Here is a 22,717-nt window from a genome sequence, read left to right as displayed (position 1 = left end):
GGGGGGGGGCTTAAAAAAAAACCTTTCACCTTTTGGGGCCACCAATGGGGGGGAAAAGGCCCCCGCTTCCGGGCCCGGCGGGCAAGAGGGGCTTTCGGACCCCTGGGGGGGGCCTCCTGGGGGGGGGGGGGCCCCCCCCCCCCCGAAGCCCCAATTCACGGGGGGAAAAAGGGGTTTGTTTTTGGCTTTCCCCTTTTCATCCGGGGGCCCGCTTCGGGGGTCCCTTATGCCTGGCGGGGCCCGCCCCACTTTGGCTCTCCGAGGAAATTCGGGGGCCAACCCCCGCGCCCGGGGGCCCAAAACGGGGGGCCCCCCCCGGCTTTCCCCCCGGCGCGGGTGGCAACCGGGAGCCTCCCCGGGTTTCTGCCGGGGCGCCCACCACCCAGCTGGGCGGGGGACTCCTGGCCGCCGGAGGCGGGCGGGGAGGCCACCCCCTGGGACCCCCGTCCCGCCCAGCCGCCGTCGGAGGAAGAGCAGGAGCCCGGGCAGCCGTGGACGCAGCTGCGCTTGTCGGGCCATCTCAAGCCGCTCCACTACAATCTGATGCTCACCGCCTTCATGGAGAATTTCACCTTCGCCGGCGAGGTCAACGTGGAGATCGCGTGCCGGAACGCCACCCGCTACGTCGTGCTGCACGCCTCCCGGGTGGCCGTGGAGAAGGTGCAGGTGGCCGAGGACCGGGTGGCCGGGGCTGTCCCGGTGGCCGGCTTCTTCCTCTACCCGCAGACCCAGGTGTTGGTGGTGGTGCTGAACAGGACCCTGGACGCGCAGAGGAACTACAACCTGAAGATCATCTACAACGCCCTGATCGAGAATGAGCTCTTGGGCTTCTTCCGCAGCTCCTACGTGCTCCACGGGGAGAGAAGGTACGGAGGGAGGCGGCGCCGGGCACCGCCCCACCCCACCAGGCTGCTCTAACCGCTGGGCGGCCGGCGACCCCCGGGAACCGCCTGGCGTCCGATACCGGGGCAGCGAAGGGTGGGGGAGAGAAGTGAAGGTGGGGTAGGCTGATCACCCAGAACCCTCAGGGTCTCCCAGATGCCGGAGCTCTCACTGTTGCCAGCTCCACAAACTCACTCACCAGTGGCGAACCCCTCCCCGTCCAAGTTCCTTAGCCAGCCAGCGCTCGCCTCTTTTTTTTTTTTTTTAAGGCTAGTGTGTAATCTGAGCGATGCCAGGGTAACGTCAAAAGTCTGCCAAGTTACCCTCGAGGAAATGCAAGTTAGCGACAAAAGGCCAGGGCAGCTGCTTATCGGGGAGATGTCAGCGCAGGAAAGGGCAGGGCAAATCCCCTTCCTATCCCTTACCCCCCAAATGCCCACCTCGCCTATTATCTGGCAGGCACAGAGCAGAGAATGGGCTTTAGCTGCATAAAGTTTTCCAAAACTGGAAGTTGAGGTTTAGAGTAGTAAGAGAGAGCCAGTCCGGTGACAGACTAAAGGGGCGGGGCCGGTGAGTACCTCCGCGCCCGGTGCCCCCAGCTCCAGCCTAAGGCTAGTGACTTCCAGGTGTTTGTTCCTGAGTTTCTGACTCCTTTGGTGAAAGGAGGGAAAGCTATCGGCCAGTCTCAAATGCCTTGCTAGTGAGTGCCTTGATGTTTAGATTTGGGCAGTAATCTTTCATTTTTTGAGAGTCTGGCTCTACTTGTTAGAGCTCAGACTTGGGAGTCCAACAGCACGGGGTTCCAATCCCAGCCGCAGACTTGAGCAAGGAGATTAATCTGAGTCACCAACACCTGATTACCTCTAGTGCTTATTGCGTAATGTATAACAGATGGGGAAATGAAGGCACAGAGAACTCAAGTAACTCAAGAACTCAAGCAGGGCTGTGTGGCTCCAGAGCCCATATTTTTATTTTTAATTTGGGGATGGTAATAATGCTACTATCCTCAGGATTGTTGCAGGTGTCCATAAGCTAATACACTGAAAATCACTTGACCCTATACCTGGCATTTAGAGTATTCATTGTAAATGTTACCTATTACGAGTGTCCGTGTCCGTGGTAGTAAGCCCTCAAGCATATTGCTGAGTGAATAAAAAAGTTATTCTTGCTTTTTGCCCTAATCCATTGCATTAAAAATAACTGATTAATTAAATGGCTGTAGGATTTATGAACAACCAAAAAATGAAATTGGCAACCTTAGAAGTTGAGGCAGGTTGGATATTAGTAATGATGCCACTGGCAGAGCCTCCTTTGTTCTCAAGTCATTCTCCCAACTGCACAAAACTGGGCTCTGAGCAGCCAGGGTGCCTGAGGGCAGCAGGCTTGTCAGTGGAGAGCTGGGACTTGAACTTTGGTTTTCTGATTTCTGGGCTAGGGCTCATGTTGTCTGAAAACTTCCAGAAGTTATTGTGTAAGAGGCTGGGGAAATTCTAGTGTGTTAGGGGAGAACACTCTATTTATAGAGTACTATGAAGTAACCTCATATAAATAAATTGTCCAATGCTTTGGTAGTTGTATGATAGTTAAAATCTTTAAGTGAATGTATAAATTATTCATTCTCCTAAGATCAGATGTGGACAATTTAAATCCCCTTCCACCACTTCCTCCAACATATTCTAAGGCAGTGGTTCTCAACCTTCTGGCCCTTTAAATACAGTTCCTCATGTTGTGACCCAACCATAAAATTATTTTTGTTGCTACTTCATAACTGTAATGTTGCTACTGTTATGACTCGTAATGTAAATATCTGATATGCAGGATGGTCTTAGGCGACCCCTGTGAAAGGGTTGTTCGACTGCCAAAGGGGTCGCGACCCACAGGTTGAGAACCGCTGTTCTAAGGCATACAGATTAAACCCACGACGATATCAAATGTAGGATAAAGGCATAGAAGGCAAATTTGCATGTTAGGGATAGAAACAAACTAGTTGTATCAAAATGTCAGTAGTGGGAGCTGCATATCATTACTGATCAATCTGTGGTGAAGTAAGTACTTTCAACAAATCCTGTTTTTGGAGCCATGCCAAAATAGATTTGGTGGAATTGAGCTTGCTTTGGTCAGTGCTTTCAAATTAACAGGACTCTTCAAAAAGACCAGATGTTTCTGCTTGACCCTAACTGATTTCTTGTGCCCATGGTGCATATTTGTATTAGCACTCTCTTCTTAAGGCTTCTCCAAAGATGCAGATAACTTGGTTGAAAGTTTAGTGCATATGTGGCTAAACTCTGCCTCCCAATAGAAATGTGGAATTCCATGTTTCTGGAGATCCCAATGTGGTTTTATTTCTAAACAGCATCTTAGAGAAAGTCTTGTCCCCCCCCCCCCCCCCCCTTTTTTTTCCTCCTTGCATACCAGAGTGAATATGATAATTTCTTGGATGTTGATAACTGGAGTTGATAAGGCAAAAGAAATGGAATAAACTATTTCACAATTATCTCAACATTATACATATTAACCTTTATCTTTGATTGTTGTTATTACTAGAACAACTGGGAGCATTTTTAAACATGCCATTATCGGGAACTCGGCCAGGGTTGAACTTTTATCGGTGATGTTTTCATCCCCAAAATGCAATGTAAATTGACATTTTCAAACACACTTTCCAAAAGGACACCGATGCAGACTCAGACTTTTCATTTGATTAATGATTAAATATCTTGGTTTCTAGTAAGTCATCGTTTTTGCCAATTTAATTATCAGATAATTTCTGCAATGAAAATAAATACTTAATCTGCCGATGAGGGGTCACGTTAAGCAACTTGAAATATTTAAAAGAGTAATAATACAATTCAGTCCCCTTAGCCTGTGTGGAAACAACTCCTTAATATCCCAATCTGATTTTTCAACCCCTTGCTCAGAGGTCTGAGAGAAACAATTTGGGTGAGGGCAGGAAAATTAGATTTCACCATGTGCCGTGTACCTTTGAGCTCTGGAAGGTTTTGGAGGGGGTCCTGTCCTGTCCTACAGGGAAGACTTCCCTTTCCTGGCTCCCATACTGTCCTGGAGAAAGGTTGGAAGACAAGTTCCCCATTGAAACCCAAAGTTTCTCTATTTGAGGCAAATCCTCTCGTTTCTGTTGGCCATTTGGCTAAAGGGAAAATGTATCACTTGTTGAATATTGCAAATAAATAAATAAATTCTCTTAAATTTGAAATGTTTACACACAGCAGTAAATTATCTCCATTAGGCAGAATACACAGTCACTTGTTCCTCAAGTGAGTGTGTAACAGGCAGATAAAAAGGGTGTGTATTTATGCCATAGAATTCTATAGTAGAATATACTTGCTCAGAATTAGGTAAAATGTTCATTTACCTGAAGTAATTGCCGCTTTTGGGTAGCCAGATGGTGAGCATACCCATGTTCAAAGTTGGGTACCTTAATTTAGATCCAGATGGTCTGATTGAAAGAGGAGATTTACCAAAGTAAATGAACATTTTATTCACTTTCAAAAGGGAGACTGTTTTTCTTTGACAAATCTTTGATTGGGTCTATAACATGCCACAGTGCCAGAAGACAGCATAAAAATAGGTCTTTTTCTATCAAGGATTATTTAGAGAGAAACTGTGATCTCCAAGTAAAATGGGAAAATAACATTGCAGTTCTCTAAAAGAATTGCAAAAAAGACAAAAACGAACAAACAAACAAAAACACACACACACAAAAAAAACCCCAAAACACGCTTTTGTGGAGAGCACAGAAGTTTTTATGGGTAGGCACTTGATCTTTTGTTGTATTAGTATATAGGGTTTCATCTCTTGTCCTTTTTTTGAAATGAATTAATTAATAATCATGATATTTAATAAAAGCAAGAAAACTACCACATTGCTTTTATGTTGAAAGAAACTTCATCTCTCCCAGTCCCTCTGGTGAGGAAATAGCTTTACATGAATAAGTTGCTGTATGTAGCTTTTTGCCCCCTACAGAAGGCTCTGAATGGAAAATTCTGTGAGAACTTTTTTATATGGTTCCTTAATGGACTTAGCTCATTGTTTTCCTGTCAGGCACACATAACCATATGGCCAAATTGAGTCCAATGCTGCTGAATTTTGGTCTCAATTCAAAATGCCACCACTAATCTAAATCTAGAAAATATTTTTTTAAAAAAGCTTTGACCATTTCATGAATCAGTCAGGGAGGAAAATCCATATAATGGTATTTGTCTTGCCGTGTTTTTTTCCATGGTGCCATCTGATTTGATCACCCTGGAGAGTAATAAAATATACAGTTTCTCTAAAAGAGTTAAATTAGTTCAACCATGTTTTTATTTATTCAGAGCAATTCCAATCAGGGCCTATTTGCTCTGGATCTCTTTCAAGCAAAGCAGACCTGTGACTGGCTTCCCTGTATTTGTTTGGTCTGCACAACATGTTTATTTCCTTAAACCAAAGTTTGCCGCTGAGTCTGTGGATGGGTTTGAGACAACAGTACCAGGCATCAGTGTAGGTTTGCCAGAAGATGGTGACATTGGTTGATAAGATCACAAGACTAAGACTCATTTACTTAAGCATGACTTCAAAGAATGGTATAGAAAGAGTGAGGAAGAAATGATTTACCTTTAATGCATACGTGTTTTATAGTCTGTAAGGAAGGGCATTCCTCCGTCACCCCGTATTCACCCCCCAGCCACCAGCAATAATCATCATCATCGCTGTCAATGTTGCTCTTTCAATTTCATTGCGTGTCCTTTACATCCTTTCAGATTTGCAGTAGTGGCTGGGTCCCTCCAGATTTTCAGAGTCCCATGCAACCCTGTTTTCTGCCACTAGGGAGTGGATGCTTTCTCCAATAGAAAGAATTTTACTGCATGGAATTTGGGAGGACATAAAAATGAAAAATACTCTCTGCTTTTCTCAACTTTCTGGGACAATATGAAATGATTCATAAACAGGCACAGCTAGATGGTGGTGGCTGGGCTGTGAGGGTAGAGGAAGATGGGCATGATTGGGTGGGGCTGAATCGGGGTGAAGGGCCCCAGGCTCCCCTCCTGTGCACCTGCCTGCAGGTGCGCCTTCTCAGCCTCTGGATGCTGAGTGCCCAGGGTGTAAGGAGCTCTGGCATTAGTTGTGCAGAGACGGGTTAATCCACTCCTCCCGGTGAGGCCCTGTGTTGACTTGCAGTGTGAAGGTTTACTTTAATTATTGAGATCTTTCCTCAAAAAAAAAAAAAATCAGAGGATGAACAAAGAATGGCATTTTAAAATGACTGCTGCTGGTTACCTTTTATCCCTTTTAAGAACATGTTCAAGCCACTTTGGTTGTTTGCTTGATGGAAACGTGTGTGTGTTTAGTGAGCTCAGGGACTCTGGAACCAGACTGCCTGGGTTCATGTTCGGACTCTGCCACTGATTGGCTCTGTGACCTTGCCCACGTTTCCTAGTTGTTCTGGGTCTGGTGTCCTCATCTGGAATATGGTGATAATGATAGCCCGTTTCATAGGGTTATTGTGAGGATTACAGGAGTTAAGAAATAAGGCATTTAGAACAGGTCCAGCAATTGGAAAGCACTTAGGTGGGTATTAATATTTTATGATTCTATGGCTGGAGAGCTACTACTTGGGTTGGTAGGAGGTCAGGTAGGGCCAATGTATTGCCTCGGGGTTTCCCCGGAGGAGCAAGACGGTGGGGAAATGGCCACTGTGGACATTCCTTCCACTGCTGTTTGTTATGCCACCTTAGCGGAGTTCAAAACACAGGAGAGGAAGGAACAGAGCCCTTTCCCCATGAAGAGGAGAGTGAAGAGAAAGGCTGTGGTATTTCACAGCGAGATAGATCCCCAGCTTGGTTCAGACACTTGAGAGATGGAGAGGGTTGAGGGAGCAGGAAGGGCGTGGGAAACAAAAGGATGCACAGTTCTCGGATGATGGCACTGCTCTCTACCAGCAGGGAGAACAGCAGAAACCAGCGATGGGAGGGCTAGGAGGATGCGCCCCTTGTCACTGGAAGCCAGGACAGCAGACAGACACATCCCGAGTACCAAGGGAAAGGCACATCAGTCATTTGATATTGTTCTCAAGACTTTATTGGCATTCTGACAGTGGCAGTGCTTTATAATCCTTACACCAGGCTTTGCCTCTTTCCAATATCCAACAAATGAGTCTCAGACACTAGTTTATTTGTTCTTATGAAAATCTAATATTATGGCTCAGGACAATAATGTTATGTATTCATAATACTCTTCATCAATGGTGATCAAACACTCAGTACTCATTTTGATAAGAGTATTTAGTACATAAATAGGAAAACAATTATGGATGTTATGCTCTGTTTTTATAACACGATTATTCACACATGCTCCACTTCCTACATACATATTGCTGGCATTATTGCATTATGTTTTTAGTTTACTAGAATGGTTATTTAAAAAAATAGACTCCACGCTTGCTTATAGCACTGAATATTCAGCAGGAGTACTTTTCTTCTGAAATGGCAGAGGTTTAATGACTCATTGAAGTACATAAAAACACACAGTCTAAACAACATGCTTTTTGACTTAAAATGTTTTCTCATTGAGCAATAATTTGCATTTTGATTAACAGCCTTAACTTTAAATGGGACATGTGTAACTTCCATGACCTTGTAACTGTGCCTATTTTACTATAAACAGTTGAATAGTAACTAGATTGCCATTAGAAATATTCTTTAGATCTTGGGAGTTTTTATTACCAATATTAAACTATGACAATGCTAGGCAATTTGCAATCTCAACAGAAGCAAGTTCAAAGACCATTTTTCACTGTACTGTGTGTGTGGTATGCATAGAAGTGGCCAAAACGGAAACCTCTGAAATACGCCACACCATTTGTGAGGTTCTCTTGGTTTTGGTGGGTTCCACAGTGAAAAGTCATGAATCAATTTTTAATATGAACAGTGCTATGCAAATGTTTGTTGCCTCTGCATATTTTAACTTTATAAAAAGGCAAACTGAAAATAATGGAACAGAAATTGTTTTGTATCACATACTGTAATTTCTTGGCAATATCAACCAACATTAATGCATTACTTCTGCTGAATCTTATCATAATGACCTGACACGAGTAGCTTGCCTGGTGAACTTCCGCAGAAATAAGAAGAAATCAATTCTTTATATCCTTCAGAGGCAATATAGAGCTTTAAGCTCTCCTTAGCTCAACCAAAATGTCAACTAGACAAGTTGTTAAGAAATCAAGTAATTTATTTTAGATAGAAGAGAATTAAAATGCAGGTTTGTTATTCATATTTTTCTAGTTATGCTAAAGTGACGTTCTTGGAATGACACTTTCAGGATGTCACTTTTGGAAGTGGAATTTTTTATGGTCATAGAGGGACTCATTAAAAGATTAAAAAATTATTTTGTTTAAAAAATCAAGGGAAAAAACAGATAACAAAATACTCTTCCCCATTAACTTCTGCCTCCTGCTGTTTTATTTTACTTCTTGTTGTATTTACATATGTATTTCATATCTGTTTGATATATTAAAAGGTTTTCTACTTTTAATGATATTTTCATATTTCTTCTACCTTGTGTCCTGCTACCTATTACCTCAGACTCACTTAAATTTATTTGAATCCAAACTCATTATTTTCTACCCCAAATCACCTTCTCTAGAGCCCTCTTTGATGTTTTTAATGCCAGTAAGCAGAAAAGAAGTCTTATTTCCACCAACTGAAGAGCACTGTAAAATATATGCAGTGAAGACAAAATTATATTTTGAAACCCAGCAGTCACTGTTGGGCCCTGAGCCTGAAATCAGACCTCCTTGTTAGAAAGGAGACTATCAAGCGTGAGAGAGGTGTTAGAGATGGACTGGCAATACTGAGATCTGATAAACCCAGAAGCTGTAAGAGAGCAGACAGGGCGCAAACTCAATATGTGAGTCAAAGTTGTTTTAAAGGCTTATTTCTGTGCTGCCCATAGTCAACTTGCTCACTTCTCCATTGTCTATGACCCTTAAAATACTACCTGGGCTTTAAGACCAATTCTTATGTTTCCTTTAGTTCTTCAGGCTGGTAGTTCTCAATTGGGCCAGTTTTGTCCCCCCAGGGGACATTTGCAGTGTCAGGACATTTTGGTTGTCACAACTGGGAGGAGGTGGTGCTACTGGCATCTAGTGGTAGAGGCCAGGGATGCTGCTGCTGAACATCCCACAGTGCATGGGACAGTCCCGGACAATGAATATTACCAACCTACAATGTAGTAATGCCGATATCGAAAAACCCTGCTGTAGGGGAATGTAATTTCTTCCTACATTTCTCTTCTTTGTCATGACCTATTTAGGTGTATATTTAATTTCTTTTATTTAGAGTATAAACTCCTTGAGGGAAGGAAGCAAAGATATTTCTCCTCAGTATTAAATACTCAAAAAAAAAAAAAAGAGAGGAGCATGCATTTATAGAACTTATAGGAAAAAGCTACTTAGTGGTAGTGTAATTAACCTCATCAAATTCATGGAATAATATATGTCTAAGTTTTGTTCAGTTATAGGATCTCAAGCTTGGAAAAGACCTTACATGTAATCTAGCCCTACTGCTCTTTTTTACCAAGGGACTTTTTTTGATTTTTTAAATACTGAATTGAAAGTCAATTGCAATCATCCTTAGGTGCCAGACTGTGAAATTGGTATTTTCTCATTTAGACGCTATCAGAGTATATTTTGGCCCTCTGTGTATAGATATATACTGTATGTATGAATTCATTAAGAATATTAATTGCAGAAAAAATCACTAAATGATTTCTTCAGTTCCTTTCAACCCTGAGAATCAGTTATTTACATTGCTAGCTTTACTAACACATTTACTTACTATGTAAGGCAAAAAGAGACTGCAAGATGTGATTTTTTGCATAAATATTTGGTTTATTAATTTCCCATTAGCCCAAAGGTATTTAGAATTTCTATATCTAATAAATTCCTACCCATTAATTACTTAGTGCCAAAGACACCTTTGACTTTTATATAATGACTAATACATTCTAATTGCAACCACTCTGTTGAACTCTTGTAGAACCTTCCCCATAGTATTATTAGTATTAGAATATATAAATATAGATATTCTTTTCAATTAGATCACAAAGAACTTAAGGGCAAAGTGGTTATATCTTAAAAAAATTCTACCATGTACCTAATAATGAAGAGCAGACAATTTCTAATTGTGCAATGATTGGAATTGGAGTTCTCAGATACTTTAAAATTAAAAGAGAACACTTTTTTCATATATAAAATCTCATAGATATCTTTTAAGTAGCCTCAGTAGAGAAATATCAAGCTTGGTGGACATTTTAATTAATGATATTGAAAGATAAGATTCAAGAACATTATATAAGACAAAAATATATGATGAGAGAATTGTAAATGGGTACATTTTAACTAAAAGGTACTGATATTAAGCAAAAATCATACTGTTATCAGTAAAAATAATAGGGAAAATATTACCATGACTGGCAAATTTGGAAAGAACTTTTATTACCAACAGTTGAATTAAAACATTGTTTATAAATTATGGCTAAAGATTAATTTTACTGTTTTTGAAATATAATTACCTTTTACTCACATATAGAAAAAGTGAATTCTAGACCTGGTTTTACACTAATTGCCTGTGTAACTCTGGACAAATCACTTAATCCTACTGGAACTACTTTTTCATTTTAGAAATTCATGAGAGTTGGACAGTTTGTTTCTAAGATCGCTTCCAACTTTAACCTTAAATTTTTCTGAAGATTTATAGTTAAAACTTGTTTTACATATATTATCTCCTTTTATCGTCTCAATAGTTTTGTAAGGAAAGCCTAGAAAACATCATTGTTTTCCTTCTATTAATGAAAAAATAGGCTCAGGCAGTTAAGTAATTTATCCAAGACGGGTATGTGGCAGTCCAGTACTGTTTCCAAGATAATTATCAAAACTCTTTCTCTGAAAGTCAGTATACAATTAATCTTAAAAATGTATTATTTTTCCCTACTTCAAAACGAAGCTTCAGAAAGTAGGCTTTCAATGATAAATGTAAGCTTTATAATTTTAAAATGGTCTCAACAATTACAACTCATGGTTTGAGCCAAGGATCGCCAATAAGGTTCAACACACACATCAACACCTATTGATTGGGAGTAGCTGCCTGAAGTGCTGTGCTGAGAATTTTGAGGCCAAGTTCAGGCTCAGTTGGAAAGTGTGCCATGTTAGATTAACCATGTTTACCTTGAATGATGGTGAGGGGAGAGGTGGCAGAATTACTTAAGGGGGAAAGAGCTTTTTAAAGAAATAACTTTAGAACTCAGTAATGTTTTACAGAGTCTGATATTGACTTGCGTTATATCAAGTTTTGCAACTCGTATTGTTAAAAAAGTGTAATGAACTCTTGTCATGAATGTTTTCATAAATGATGACCTTTTGAAGTTAAAAGAGTGTCCTTCTTGAAGTCCTTAATATGACCATTTTCATTTGTAATCCTAAACTGTGAAAAAAAGTTATTTCTAGTTAGCATTTTAATAAGCAGTTTTGCAGCTTGATCTGAAAACTTGAGGGCATTAAATATATTTTGTATGTACACTTATATATGTATACAGATACATACATTGACAGGTTTATTATACAGATATTTATTATATTAACATCATAATATAATAAATATATATTATGAGTAGAAAAAGCAATGGTGTCTACATTACTCAATGTAAACATATGTTACAGCTCTAAGAAAGGTTGAAGATATTGTCAATCAGTGGCTGCCATTTTTTGACTGGCTGCTGTTTATTAACTGCCTACTGGGTGCTATTCATCTATTCACCATGATAGGTGCTTTGCATTCTCTTTTTTCCCACCTTAAGATTTACAAAAGCTTTTTTTTCTGAGTTAAGCAAGATTATTTTATTTTAAGCAATGAAAAACTACACTTTAGGGAAATTTAGTAATTGTATAGGATGATATGGCTAAGAATGTTGTAGAGCCAGAATACAGACCAAGTTCTGTCAGGATCCAAAGTCCATGTTCTTACTAAAATCAGGTCATGATGAAATTTGAGAACACAGGTGTTTCCCAGTGATGGTCTATGTTCTATACATATGTGATGACAACTTCTGGGTTTTAGTTTCACTGACTTTAAATGTTCAGCTTCAGGGAGGAAAGGGAGGCATGCCAAACAAGAGGATTATTATTTTCCAGTGTTTGCCAATGTGATGCCAATGAGTTGTCTGTAGAGTATAGTGTTTTGTCTAACAGGCACTCTCTGGATTGAGAATTTACTTTTTAACTAAGACAAAAACTTCCCCAAAGAACTTTTATTGTTGGGGAAATATGTGTATTGTGCTTTTATGCTAAACATGAACCTAAGTTTGGTTCAGAAAAGGAAAGGACCTTGGAATTTGACAATAATATGTTATCAATAGGAACATGTAAAGTGATCATAACTGAAGCCATAAATGTAATTGGGAATGTCATTTTCTGTTTTCCAGATTCCTTGGTGTTACTCAGTTTTCACCTACACATGCCAGAAAAGCATTTCCTTGTTTTGACGAGCCCATCTACAAGGCAACTTTTAAAATCAGCATCAAGCATCAAGCAACCTACTTATCTTTATCCAATATGCCAGTGGAAACTTCCGTGTTTGAGGAAGATGGATGGGTTACGGATCACTTTTCACAGACCCCTCTCATGTCCACGTATTACTTAGCCTGGGCTATTTGCAACTTCACATACAGAGAAACTATCACCAAGAGTGGAGTTGTAGTAAGTATTTTAAACTTAATGATGTTTTTGGATTATGTACACTCTGTAATATGATTTCTGGATTAACAATGGATTAATTATTCCTATCCTCCTCACATTTATATAGCTGAATTCTTTCCTTAACCCTTGGGAGAAAAAGTATCTTCTCAGCTTCAAAAAGTCAGAGAGGAATGTCTCTTCTATACCCAGCTCTCTTATTCCTTTACTCCCAACCCCATTATCCCTGTCCCTCTTCATCTCCTAGGTATCTCTGGAATAGCTGTTGTTTGTTTGGGAAGCATTTATATGATTGGGAAAGCTGCTTCTTTTTATTGTGAAACATTTCAAATATACAGAAAATGTAGAGAATAACATAATACACTCTATATACCTACTAGTCAGCTCTATAGGATCTAAATATTTTACCATCTTTGCTTCAGTCTAATTAATTTTTGAAGAAGTAAAACATATTGGATAGAGCTCTCTATTGAAGCTCTCTGTGCACCCTGCCTGATCTCATGTCTTGCCTTCTTCCTTAGAGAGAATCACTCTACTGAATTGGCGTCTTGCCATTTCCATGTATATTATTATGTAATTATTAAGTACATATCTATCCATTTACAATACACATCATGCTTTAAAATTTCATATAAGTGGTTTTATATTATAGATAGCATTCTGCAACTTATTTTCATTTCATTTTACTTTTTGCTTAAAATTATGTTTTTGTGGTTTATCTGAATAGAATGGTTGAATGAATACATCAAAATTTGTCATCTTCCTATAGATGAACGTTTTTATTTTTCTGATTGTCAATGATTAACAGCAATGCTCAGTGAACATTTTGTACATATAAGTTCTGCCAATGTGCTAGAATTTCTGTACAGTGAAGAGCTTCTTTTAGCCCATAACACCCAAATGTATAAATATATGTTCTTAGGGAAGGGTAGTAATAGGAAGCCTGGAGAATTATTGTTTGCATTAAATTTATAATAAGATTCAACTGGACTCTGTATGACAGCTACTGTTTGTGACACCATAGTGTTCTAGGCACTGTTTCCATCCTACTGCATTTAATTAGTGAGGCCAGGTCATCCATGCTAAGTTAGCAACTTCTTCCTTATTTCAATGGCTTACACAATAAATATGCATTTATTTTAATTTTCATGTCAATCCTAAAGCAAGGTTATGATCCCATTTTTCCGAATGAGTAAATTGAGGCTTAAAGAGATTAAGTACTTTCCCAGGGTTGGTTACAAAGTAAGCAAGTGGTAGAGCCGCTGTTGGTCTGATTTCAAATTTTAGCCTTTTCCACCATGTGCCCTAGGGGCTCTGTTTCACTACTTCACTTGTGTGTCTATAACCGAATTCAGGTAATGATTCTCCCCATCCAGTGGCCATCAGATTCAGTGTTGCTCAGACATAATAAAATAAGTGAGTAGAAATCTATTTTCTTATTCTGTAGGAAGTTCGTAGCTCTATAATAACCTAAATTTTGAAATGTAGGTTTGGCTAAATAAATGTTTCTCACTCTTACTTTCAATTTAAAGAACTGTGGAGCTTATTTTAAAATATAAAATCTGCCTGCATACAAAATTCATGCCATTATTGAAGATTCTATATATAAATTCAACTACATAATCATTAAAATAATGTCCTAAATGCTGGCTACAGAGGGCTGGATGACATTTTACTCTTTGGGACTTATACTCATTTGATAAGTTGAATTCCTCTGTGGTTTGTAATGTCTGAATATTTCAAGGCTGTACACATTGGACCAAACACAGAAAAGGAACACCAAGACATCTCATTTCCTTTTACGTCTTCGGAAGATGATGATTGACTTGCCTTGGGTCAGCTAGCAGCATAGGGTACAATGGAAATTTTTTGTTTCCAAGTATGTTTTCTTAAAAGTGTTCTCAGCCCTTCACAGTTCTGCTTGCTGTTAAGTGACCCATGTTTAAGTGACCCAGACACACTCTAATTATTTAGACGTGACTCTGTATTAGAGTTAAGAATCTAAGTAACTGGTAAACATTTTAAAAGTCCTCCTTAATCATTTTTATGAAGGAAAGATAAAACATGCTACTAGAGAACATTGAAAGGTCAAATGAAAGAAAATTTTGGATTGTATAATCTACACACACTAAGAAGTGTAGAAAGGAAAACAAAATTGCCATTGGGAGCCCTTATTTATCAACTGTGGAAATATGTTTTAAAGCCTGGATCTCTTTTTCTGTCACCCTTTGGAAATCCAATCTATTTTCTTTCCACTGCTTTTCCTCGTTATTACTGGGAGCCCATGGGAATGACATTACTCAACTCTTAGCAGCTAGAAGAAGTAGAAGTTTAGTTCTAAAATCTTGGAAGTGGGAAGGTTATGTGAAGTCCAGGAGGTCATTTTGGATCAGAAGCTGAGGCAGTTTCCTTCAGGATATGAGAGAGCAACTTGAGTGGCATCTTAATACATAGCTTAATTGTAGCAGTGCCTCAAGTGTGCATATTTGAAGCATCATCATTATTTGCTTATCAAGTTATCTATACTCTTCAAGGCACGATCCCGAGTAATTAGAAAGATAAAAAACAGTCTAAGATCCCTCTAGTACAGAGATTGCAAATGCAGTTTTCAGATTGAATCTAAGCCTTCAGATGTATTTTGTTTACCCATCCCTAACATGGATTAACATTTTTATCATTAATTGACAATGTTTAGAAATTGGGAGATTGCACATAAAATTATTTATTTATGGCTTCTCTTGAAAAAATGGGAAGATCACTAGGCCCACATTACTGTGTGGCAATATTTGTTCATTCATTTATTTCTTCAAAAGATATTTATTGACTGAGTGTCAGGTATTGTTCTGGGCTCTGCTGATATAGCAGTGAACACAGGAGACAGGGTTTCTACTCTCAAGAAACTTACATCCTAATGAGGAGACAGTGACAGTAAACAAATAAATGTATCATATGTCAGGTGGTGATATATGCATGCGGAAGGTGAGTGTGCCTGACCCATTTACATGGGGCATTTGCTTCCCAGTGTAACTTAATCAAGAACATTTTTGTTCTTTGGCATCTAGTCCACTTCACTATTGTATATTACCTGCTTTCATTCTGTAGACATTTGCATTTCTAACCTTTGTCTAAGGACATAATTCAAAAGGGTAGCCAGGGAACGTGCATTGGAAAAGCAATGAATTTACCAATTGTGAATTAGTGTTACTAGCATTCAATAATTGTCAAATTAAAGCTATAGAAAATAAGTTAAAGGCAGTTTTGAAGATGGAGAACTTGCTAAGGGTTAGGTCTAGGTATGTGCGTCCTGGAGGAGATAGGGTTGAGCATGGCTCTGAATGATGATTTGGTCTTAGAGAAGATGAATGTGGGCATATAATCCTCAGCAGGGGAAGTATTAATAAGAAAAGACAAAGAGATAGGTATATCTTTGGGAGATAGTGTAGCTTTATGGATATAAACATGGATTGATTTTAGAATGAGATAGGTTTGCTTTCGAATTTTTGCTTTGCTTTTCTATGACCTTGGTTAATTACTTAACCTCTCTTTATCCTGGTTTTCTTGTTTGAAAACTGGAAGTATGAACTCTTCTTTTATAATATTGTTCCAGTTACTATTATGGCATAATGAACTCCAGAATTTGTGGCATAAAACAACCTTTTAATATGCTAAAAGTTTCAGTGGGTCAGGAATTTGGAAGGGCACAGTGGCACACTGTCTCTTCTCATTGATGTCAGGGGCCTCAGGTGGGGAGACTTGATGAGCAGGGGTGACTTGACAGCAGGAGACCAGAATCCCCTGGGCCATCTTCATTGTGTCTGGTTGTTCTGCCAGTCTGCTGTGATGGCAGCTCAGGCTGCTGGTCAGAGCATTTGTATGTGGCCTTCACACATATCCTGGGCTTGCTCAAAGCATGGTGGCCTCAGAGTGGTTGGACTTCTTACATGGTGAAGTAGCTCCAAAGGTGAATGTCTCAAAAGAACTAGATAGAAGCTATATGACCCTTTTTGACTTATCTTCAGAAGCCACACAGCATCACTTTTACTGCTTTTTAATGGGTACACGGAAGTCACTAAGGATGATTCTGATTTAATTGAAGAGAGCATAGACCCAATCTCTTGATGGGGAGTGTCAAAGAATTTGTGGACTTGTTTGAAAATCAATACAGTCTGCTCTCTGGTCACAAATTATTTACATTCATTCTACATATAAAATGCATTCGCCAATAAGTTTGGTTCATTATAGCATCAGACTCAAGTTTGAGGTGCAGGATCTCACCATCTAGTTTAGGTCTGGGTGCAGATGAGACTACTTGGGTTTGGCTTCTTGGGCATGGTTTCTCTCTTCCTGAGGACCTATTAACTAATTAGATAAATGATCTATCTTCTCTCCTCATCCCCAAGAGACAATGGTAAGATGAGAATATGACTATTGCAATAGACCTTTTCATTAAAGAGTAGAGAACAATGAGAAGACACAGCAGTTGCTGGTCTGTAGCAATTTTGAAATCCAACTGGGCACATGTTGCACATGTTGACAATTCCTTAATTATGGCTCATTGCTGTTCTTTCTGGAGTGTGGCCCCACCCTTTGGGCTCTTAAGTTTTGTCTTTTAAGGCATCTTTTCTCTTCCAATTAAAAAGAAGTTTGTATTTACAATTGAAAAGCTTTCTGAGCTTACTTCCTACAAGGAAAAAGTTCAGGGTCCAAAGGCTTTATTTTTTTTTTGTATTGGCTTTGTTGCTTTAAGTCCAAGCATGTATATAATTTTATATAATTTATAATTATATAATAATGTTGGCTTTTTATACATCAAGTTATATCCATTCCATTAGACAAAACTATACCCATAGGTCTCTTTAAGATGAGCCTTGAGGCCTTTGCCCTTAGCATTCATAGATGCTTTATTGTTTAACAGGAAGGGTTTCGAGGCACACGTTTAAGATCCTAAGAAAACCTTTTGTCTTTTTCAAAAGGCCTGTGAGGCATCACTTTAAGAGTGTCTGAAGTCTTCATTTCTGAAGTCACATTCTTAGTTGCATATTTAGACCATGTTTTCCTGATGTGTATTTTTTCCCCTGGGGCTGTTTCTTACTTTGAAAATCTTTTGCTATCTGGAGAGGTGGGGTTGAAGACAGAGTTAAAATTTCAAACTCAGCAAGTCCTAATTTTTTTCTAAATTTTGCTTAGAAACTGGCCAGTTAATTCTTAAGCTCGTCTCTCCTTTTTTGCAATTTTTATGGCCAGTGAGAAGAAGCCAGGTGGTACTTTCAGTGTTATGCCTGGAAATATCCTTATTTAGAAAATATAGTTCAGTAGTTATAGTTCTCATTTTCCATGATACTACAGGGAACACTGTTGCCAAACTTTCTTCCAGTATATCACAAAATTCCCCATTCGTTTAGCTTCTAGTACTAGTCACCTTAGTATTCTTCAAGCCCTAACCCACAGCTTCCTTAAGCTTTTGCCCCAAAGCCAATGATGCCACATGTTTGAGGCTTATGTCAGTCCCCCACTTCCAGGTGCTAAAATAGGCTCTAATTGGTATTGCTGAATGAGAAATCACTCTAAAACTTAGCAATAAAAAGTAACAATTTTAATGCTTATGGATTCTGTGGGTCAGGAGTACAAACAGTAAAGAGCAGGGAATGACCCATCTCTTTCTACAATGTCACAACAGTAGAGACTTGATATGTGGGCATGATTTGACAGCTGGGAGCCAGAATTATCTGGGGCTTCTTTACTAAGTGTCTACTTGGTGTTAGCTGTTATCTGAGCCCTTAGGGCTCTCATTTGGAGCATCTATGAGTGGACTTTCCATGTGGCGTGAACTTCCTTGCAGCATGGTAGTCTAATGTTGTCAGACTTGTTACTGGCCTCTAAAGAGATTTACACTGCCGGTTCATCTATATAATAAAAGCCTAATTGATGGTTACGGCGGAACGACCAGAAAGACTGGTCGCTATGATGTGTACTGACCACCAGAGGGCAGACCCTCAATGCAGGAGCTGCCCCCTGGTGGTCAGTGTGCTCCCACAGGGGGAGAGCCACTCAGCCAGAAGTTGGGCTCACGGCTGGCGAGCACAGTGGCTGTGGTGGGAGCCTCTCCCACCTCCACGGCAGTGCTAAGGAGCAGCAAGCCGAGCGGTTAGGAGCAATGAGCAGGCGGGTAGTAAGGAGGGAAGGGTCCCAGACTGCAAGAGGGTGCAGGCGGGGCTGAAGGACCCCCTACCCCAGTGCCAGAATTTTGTGCACCGGGCCTCTAGTTCCATTATAAAAGGTTACATAGATTGTATTAGTCACCATCATTTCCTCTCTCTCTCTCTCTCTCTCTCTCTCTCTCTCTCTCTCTCTCTCTCTCTCTCAGCAAGGCAGATACTATATTACCCTTCCTGACCTAGCCTAAGAAGTTAAACAGTGTCACTTTGTCACTTTGGGGTCATTCTGTTAGTTGTAAACTTAGGTTGGCCCAAATTCTAGCAGAGGGGACATAGACCCATTTTTAATGGGAGTAGTGTCAAAGAATTTGAAAACTCATTTGAAAAGCACCACAGTTGTTATAAGTATTATAGGAAATTATGTTTATAAAATCCTGAACATAGTGCCTGACATTGTACTGACTAATGATGACAATTAATTTAATGAGATTCAGAAGTCATAGGAGGGAGTAGTGATATTTAACTTTGAGAGGTAGATGGAAGCAAGATTGTTAAAGAGCTTGATGCCAGGCTAAACTTTAAAATTTTCTTCAGTTAACAATAAAAGCCATTGAAGTTTAAAAGCTGGAGACATGAACATGTAATTTTCATAATCTGCCTGAGAAAAGCATTCACAATGTATAGACATGAGGAGACTATAAGCAGAGGGTCTATTTAACTAGGAAACTCTGAACTAGAGTGGTTATAATTTAAATGAGTGGCACAGTATAGATATGAAAGGCATTTTAAAGGAAGAATTGGTAGTACTTGGTGAGAGACAAAAGATAGGAAAAAGTAAATGTAGGGAAGCAAAAGAGCAAAAGAGTCAAGAATGACTTTAAGGGTTAAGTCAATAACAGCTCTGTAGTTTCCATCCTTCATATTCACTGTGTTCTGAATTGGCTCTCACAACCAAGGAGGGTTTTCATTTGCCTTGGCCAGTCTCATGGATTAACTTACACTGTTGTAACTGGTTATATAGAACTTGTTAGTCAGCATTCTTTATATTAGCAAGTTACAAAATCTCAATTTGAGCGTATGCGAAAAGGGAAATTGATTACAAAGATATTGGGATATCTCAAAGAATCTCAGGTCAGAGATGGACCTGGGGCTTAGAGCACTGTGAGAAATTTGGGAATCCTATTTCAGGTCCTTGTCAGTGCTTCTGCTTTGCTTTCCTCCCTCACCATGGACAGGCTTCCTCTGTTGTTGGTTCACCTGGTGGAATATTGCTGCCCAAAGTTTCCCTATTACAGTGAAGCCACCAAGAGGGAAAGGAATGTTTATAAATTCCCAAACATATAAGGCTTCTTGGTTGCCCTTGCTTGAATCACATGATCATCTTTGGTCACTGTGGCTAGAGAGTACACATGTGGAGTCACATAATAGGAACATGGCATCTTCTGCTTTACCTCATAGATGGGAGTGTGTAGCAAAACAGGGAGTTTCTAGAGAAGGAATGCTGGGCAAAAACCTACTCTCAGTGCCCCAGATGTATTTTTAGCTGGCTACCATGGGAAGAATACACTAAATTTACCATGGTGGTATATACATATACACCCAGGAGTGTACACACACACATACATGTGATGAATATTTCTGATGCTCAGGGTTCTAGTGATGATACTGTGTATATACATTTAAAACATGCATATATATTAAAGCATGTATCTGACTGAAAATGAAATTTAGGTCTCACTTTAACAAGAGAAGTAGAGAACTGTGGGTTAATGTACTCTGAGCATATATTCTAGTTTATAAATACCCATGTTAATAGTAGGAGTCCTTTTGTCACTAGACATTCTGGTTAAATTGCGGTACAAATATAACAATGGCCCATTGAGAAAAAAAATCGTAACAAAAGAGTTGGATTACTAAGCTATTAGGAATATAAGTGGAGGGTTCCTGACTACGCCAGGAAGAGTTAGTCATCCTCCTCCTCTCCACTCTTAGAATACTGTGTGCACTCATCCTTCATGCTCATTATCTCGCTGTTTATAGTCCTTTCTTGCTGTCCTTGTTGCTCATCTAGACTGTGCACACTCTGAATGCAGGCAAAGTGTCTTACTCATCTTTGTAAGATTAGCAGCTTCTATTGTATGTAGAAAATGGTAGGTACTCAGTGAAAGTCCATTGAACATCCAAATTAGTGAATTCTCTTCAGAGAAGTCACAATGTCGGTGGTTTCCAAAACGTTTGGTTAGGTTAATATATAAGGCATGAAAATTAATGAGAAGTACTTTTGACCAATATTGAACTAAAATTAATAAATGTTGTAATACAGATATTACCACTTTAAGGCATTCTGGTGGAAGATATAGGTGAAAAGAGAAAAAAAGGGGACATACATATGTAATACTTTCAACAATAAAGAATTTAAAAAAAGGAACATTGAGTACTGAGTTTTACTACCAAACAGGGAACTGAATTCAGGGCAGAGTCCAATCTCTGGAGAATCTAGCATAGGGGAGGAGAAATGGGAATTTTATTTTATTTTATTTTATTTTTTATTTATTTTTTAAACATATATATATATATATTGATTTTAGAGAGGAAAGGAGAGGGAGAGAGAGATAGAAACATCAATGATGAGAGAGAATCATTGATTGGCTGCCTCCTGCACACCTCCTACTGAGCATCGAGCCCGCAACCCGGGCATGTGCACTTGACCAGAATCAAACCTGGGACCCTTCAGTTGGCAGGCCAATGCTCTATCCACTGAGCAAAACCGGCTAGGCGAGAAATGGGAATTTTAAAGCAAAGTCTCTGTTGTTGATGAGCTGGTGATAGCTGGTTTGTCAGCTAGGTGGGCCTCAGCTGGTTGGGTGGTCTGCTGTCATGTGTGTGACAGTCTTGGGAGTATAGCACCTAGCTCTCACTTCTGCTGCATGAGAGATATGCCTGACCCAAGCTTGGATCACCCAGTCAGGTCTTGTCAGCAGGCAATGTGGGCAGGTCAGGAATTGCTTGGAGTCAAGAAGTTTGAGAAGTTAAAAAGAAAAATAATATGACTGATGAACCTCCTTAAATTTCATTAGTGTGGTAGAACAGAGCTGATAGGTTCTGTGAAGGAGAGTGTAGTGAAGGAATGGATACAGTGATTTTAGACTCTGTTTTTAAGAGTGCTAGAAAGAGTAATAAAATACAATGTGCAGAGACTACTGTAAGTGATTTTTATATTGTAGGAGAGCCGAATCTATGAGAAGAGAACCAAAAAGTTTCCAGACAGTAGCTAAGGGCTACCTGATGTTTAAAGGCTGGTCCTTGTTGGGGACCTTTCCGTTTAGACCTTTATGCAAGTTTTAAGAACCTTGGAAAAGAAATAAAGAAGGCAGATATGGTGGGAGGGGGATAAACTTGGGAAACTGATAAGGAACCCATGGTCAGCAGTCAAGAGGGTAAGACATCTAGAGTGACAAATTTTGTTGAAATCATAACCCATGGTATCCAGAGAGGAAAGTGAACTGAACCCTTAATGGAGATGATATTCATGAACAATGGATTGGGATGGTTGAAGAATAGAAGTCACCACGAGAATAAAAAGTAGGACTGGAGGGTTGAAATGAGTGAGGTGGAAAGAAGGTCTGTGAGAGGAGGGTTTCAGATTTCAGGGTGAGTTGGAGGAATTTTAAACCTGTTACTGCAAAGTTGGATAGACTAAGGGGATTGAAGATAGAATCATGGATTGAGCAAATATAAGGTAACTGTGAGCCCATATTAGAACAAACTTCAAAAATGCTTTAAGGGACTCCTTATTAATATTGGTAAGAAAGCTGTAAGCCAGGTTTCAGACTCAAAGCGTGAGCAGCACCTGGAGTCCTAGATGGGGAAGAGGATTAGTGAAAGCCATGAACTTCAAAAGAGGAGAGTGTTTCTCATGGAAGTGGAGGAA

At 39.6% G+C, this 22,717-nt stretch overlaps 1 protein-coding gene across 1 annotated transcript in view; it reads left to right on the top strand.

The window, feature by feature from the left end:
- Positions 1-307: 307 nt before the first annotated feature.
- The window catches only part of TRHDE (thyrotropin releasing hormone degrading enzyme), a gene marked incomplete at its 3' end in the record, with an annotated part of 290,068 nt that continues 267,658 nt past the window's right edge, over positions 308-22,717 (top strand). Inside the window, exons 1-2 of the mRNA XM_014461473.1 lie at positions 308-866; positions 12,361-12,634. Coding sequence (XP_014316959.1) covers positions 544-866; positions 12,361-12,634 — 597 coding nt within the window. The remainder of the gene's footprint in view (positions 867-12,360; positions 12,635-22,717) is intronic.

This window comes from Myotis lucifugus, unplaced genomic scaffold (assembly GCF_000147115.1).
Source record: "Myotis lucifugus unplaced genomic scaffold, Myoluc2.0 scaffold_156, whole genome shotgun sequence".
Classification (NCBI taxonomy): domain Eukaryota; kingdom Metazoa; phylum Chordata; class Mammalia; order Chiroptera; family Vespertilionidae; genus Myotis; species Myotis lucifugus.
This window is presented reverse-complemented; position numbering and strand designations above follow the sequence as displayed.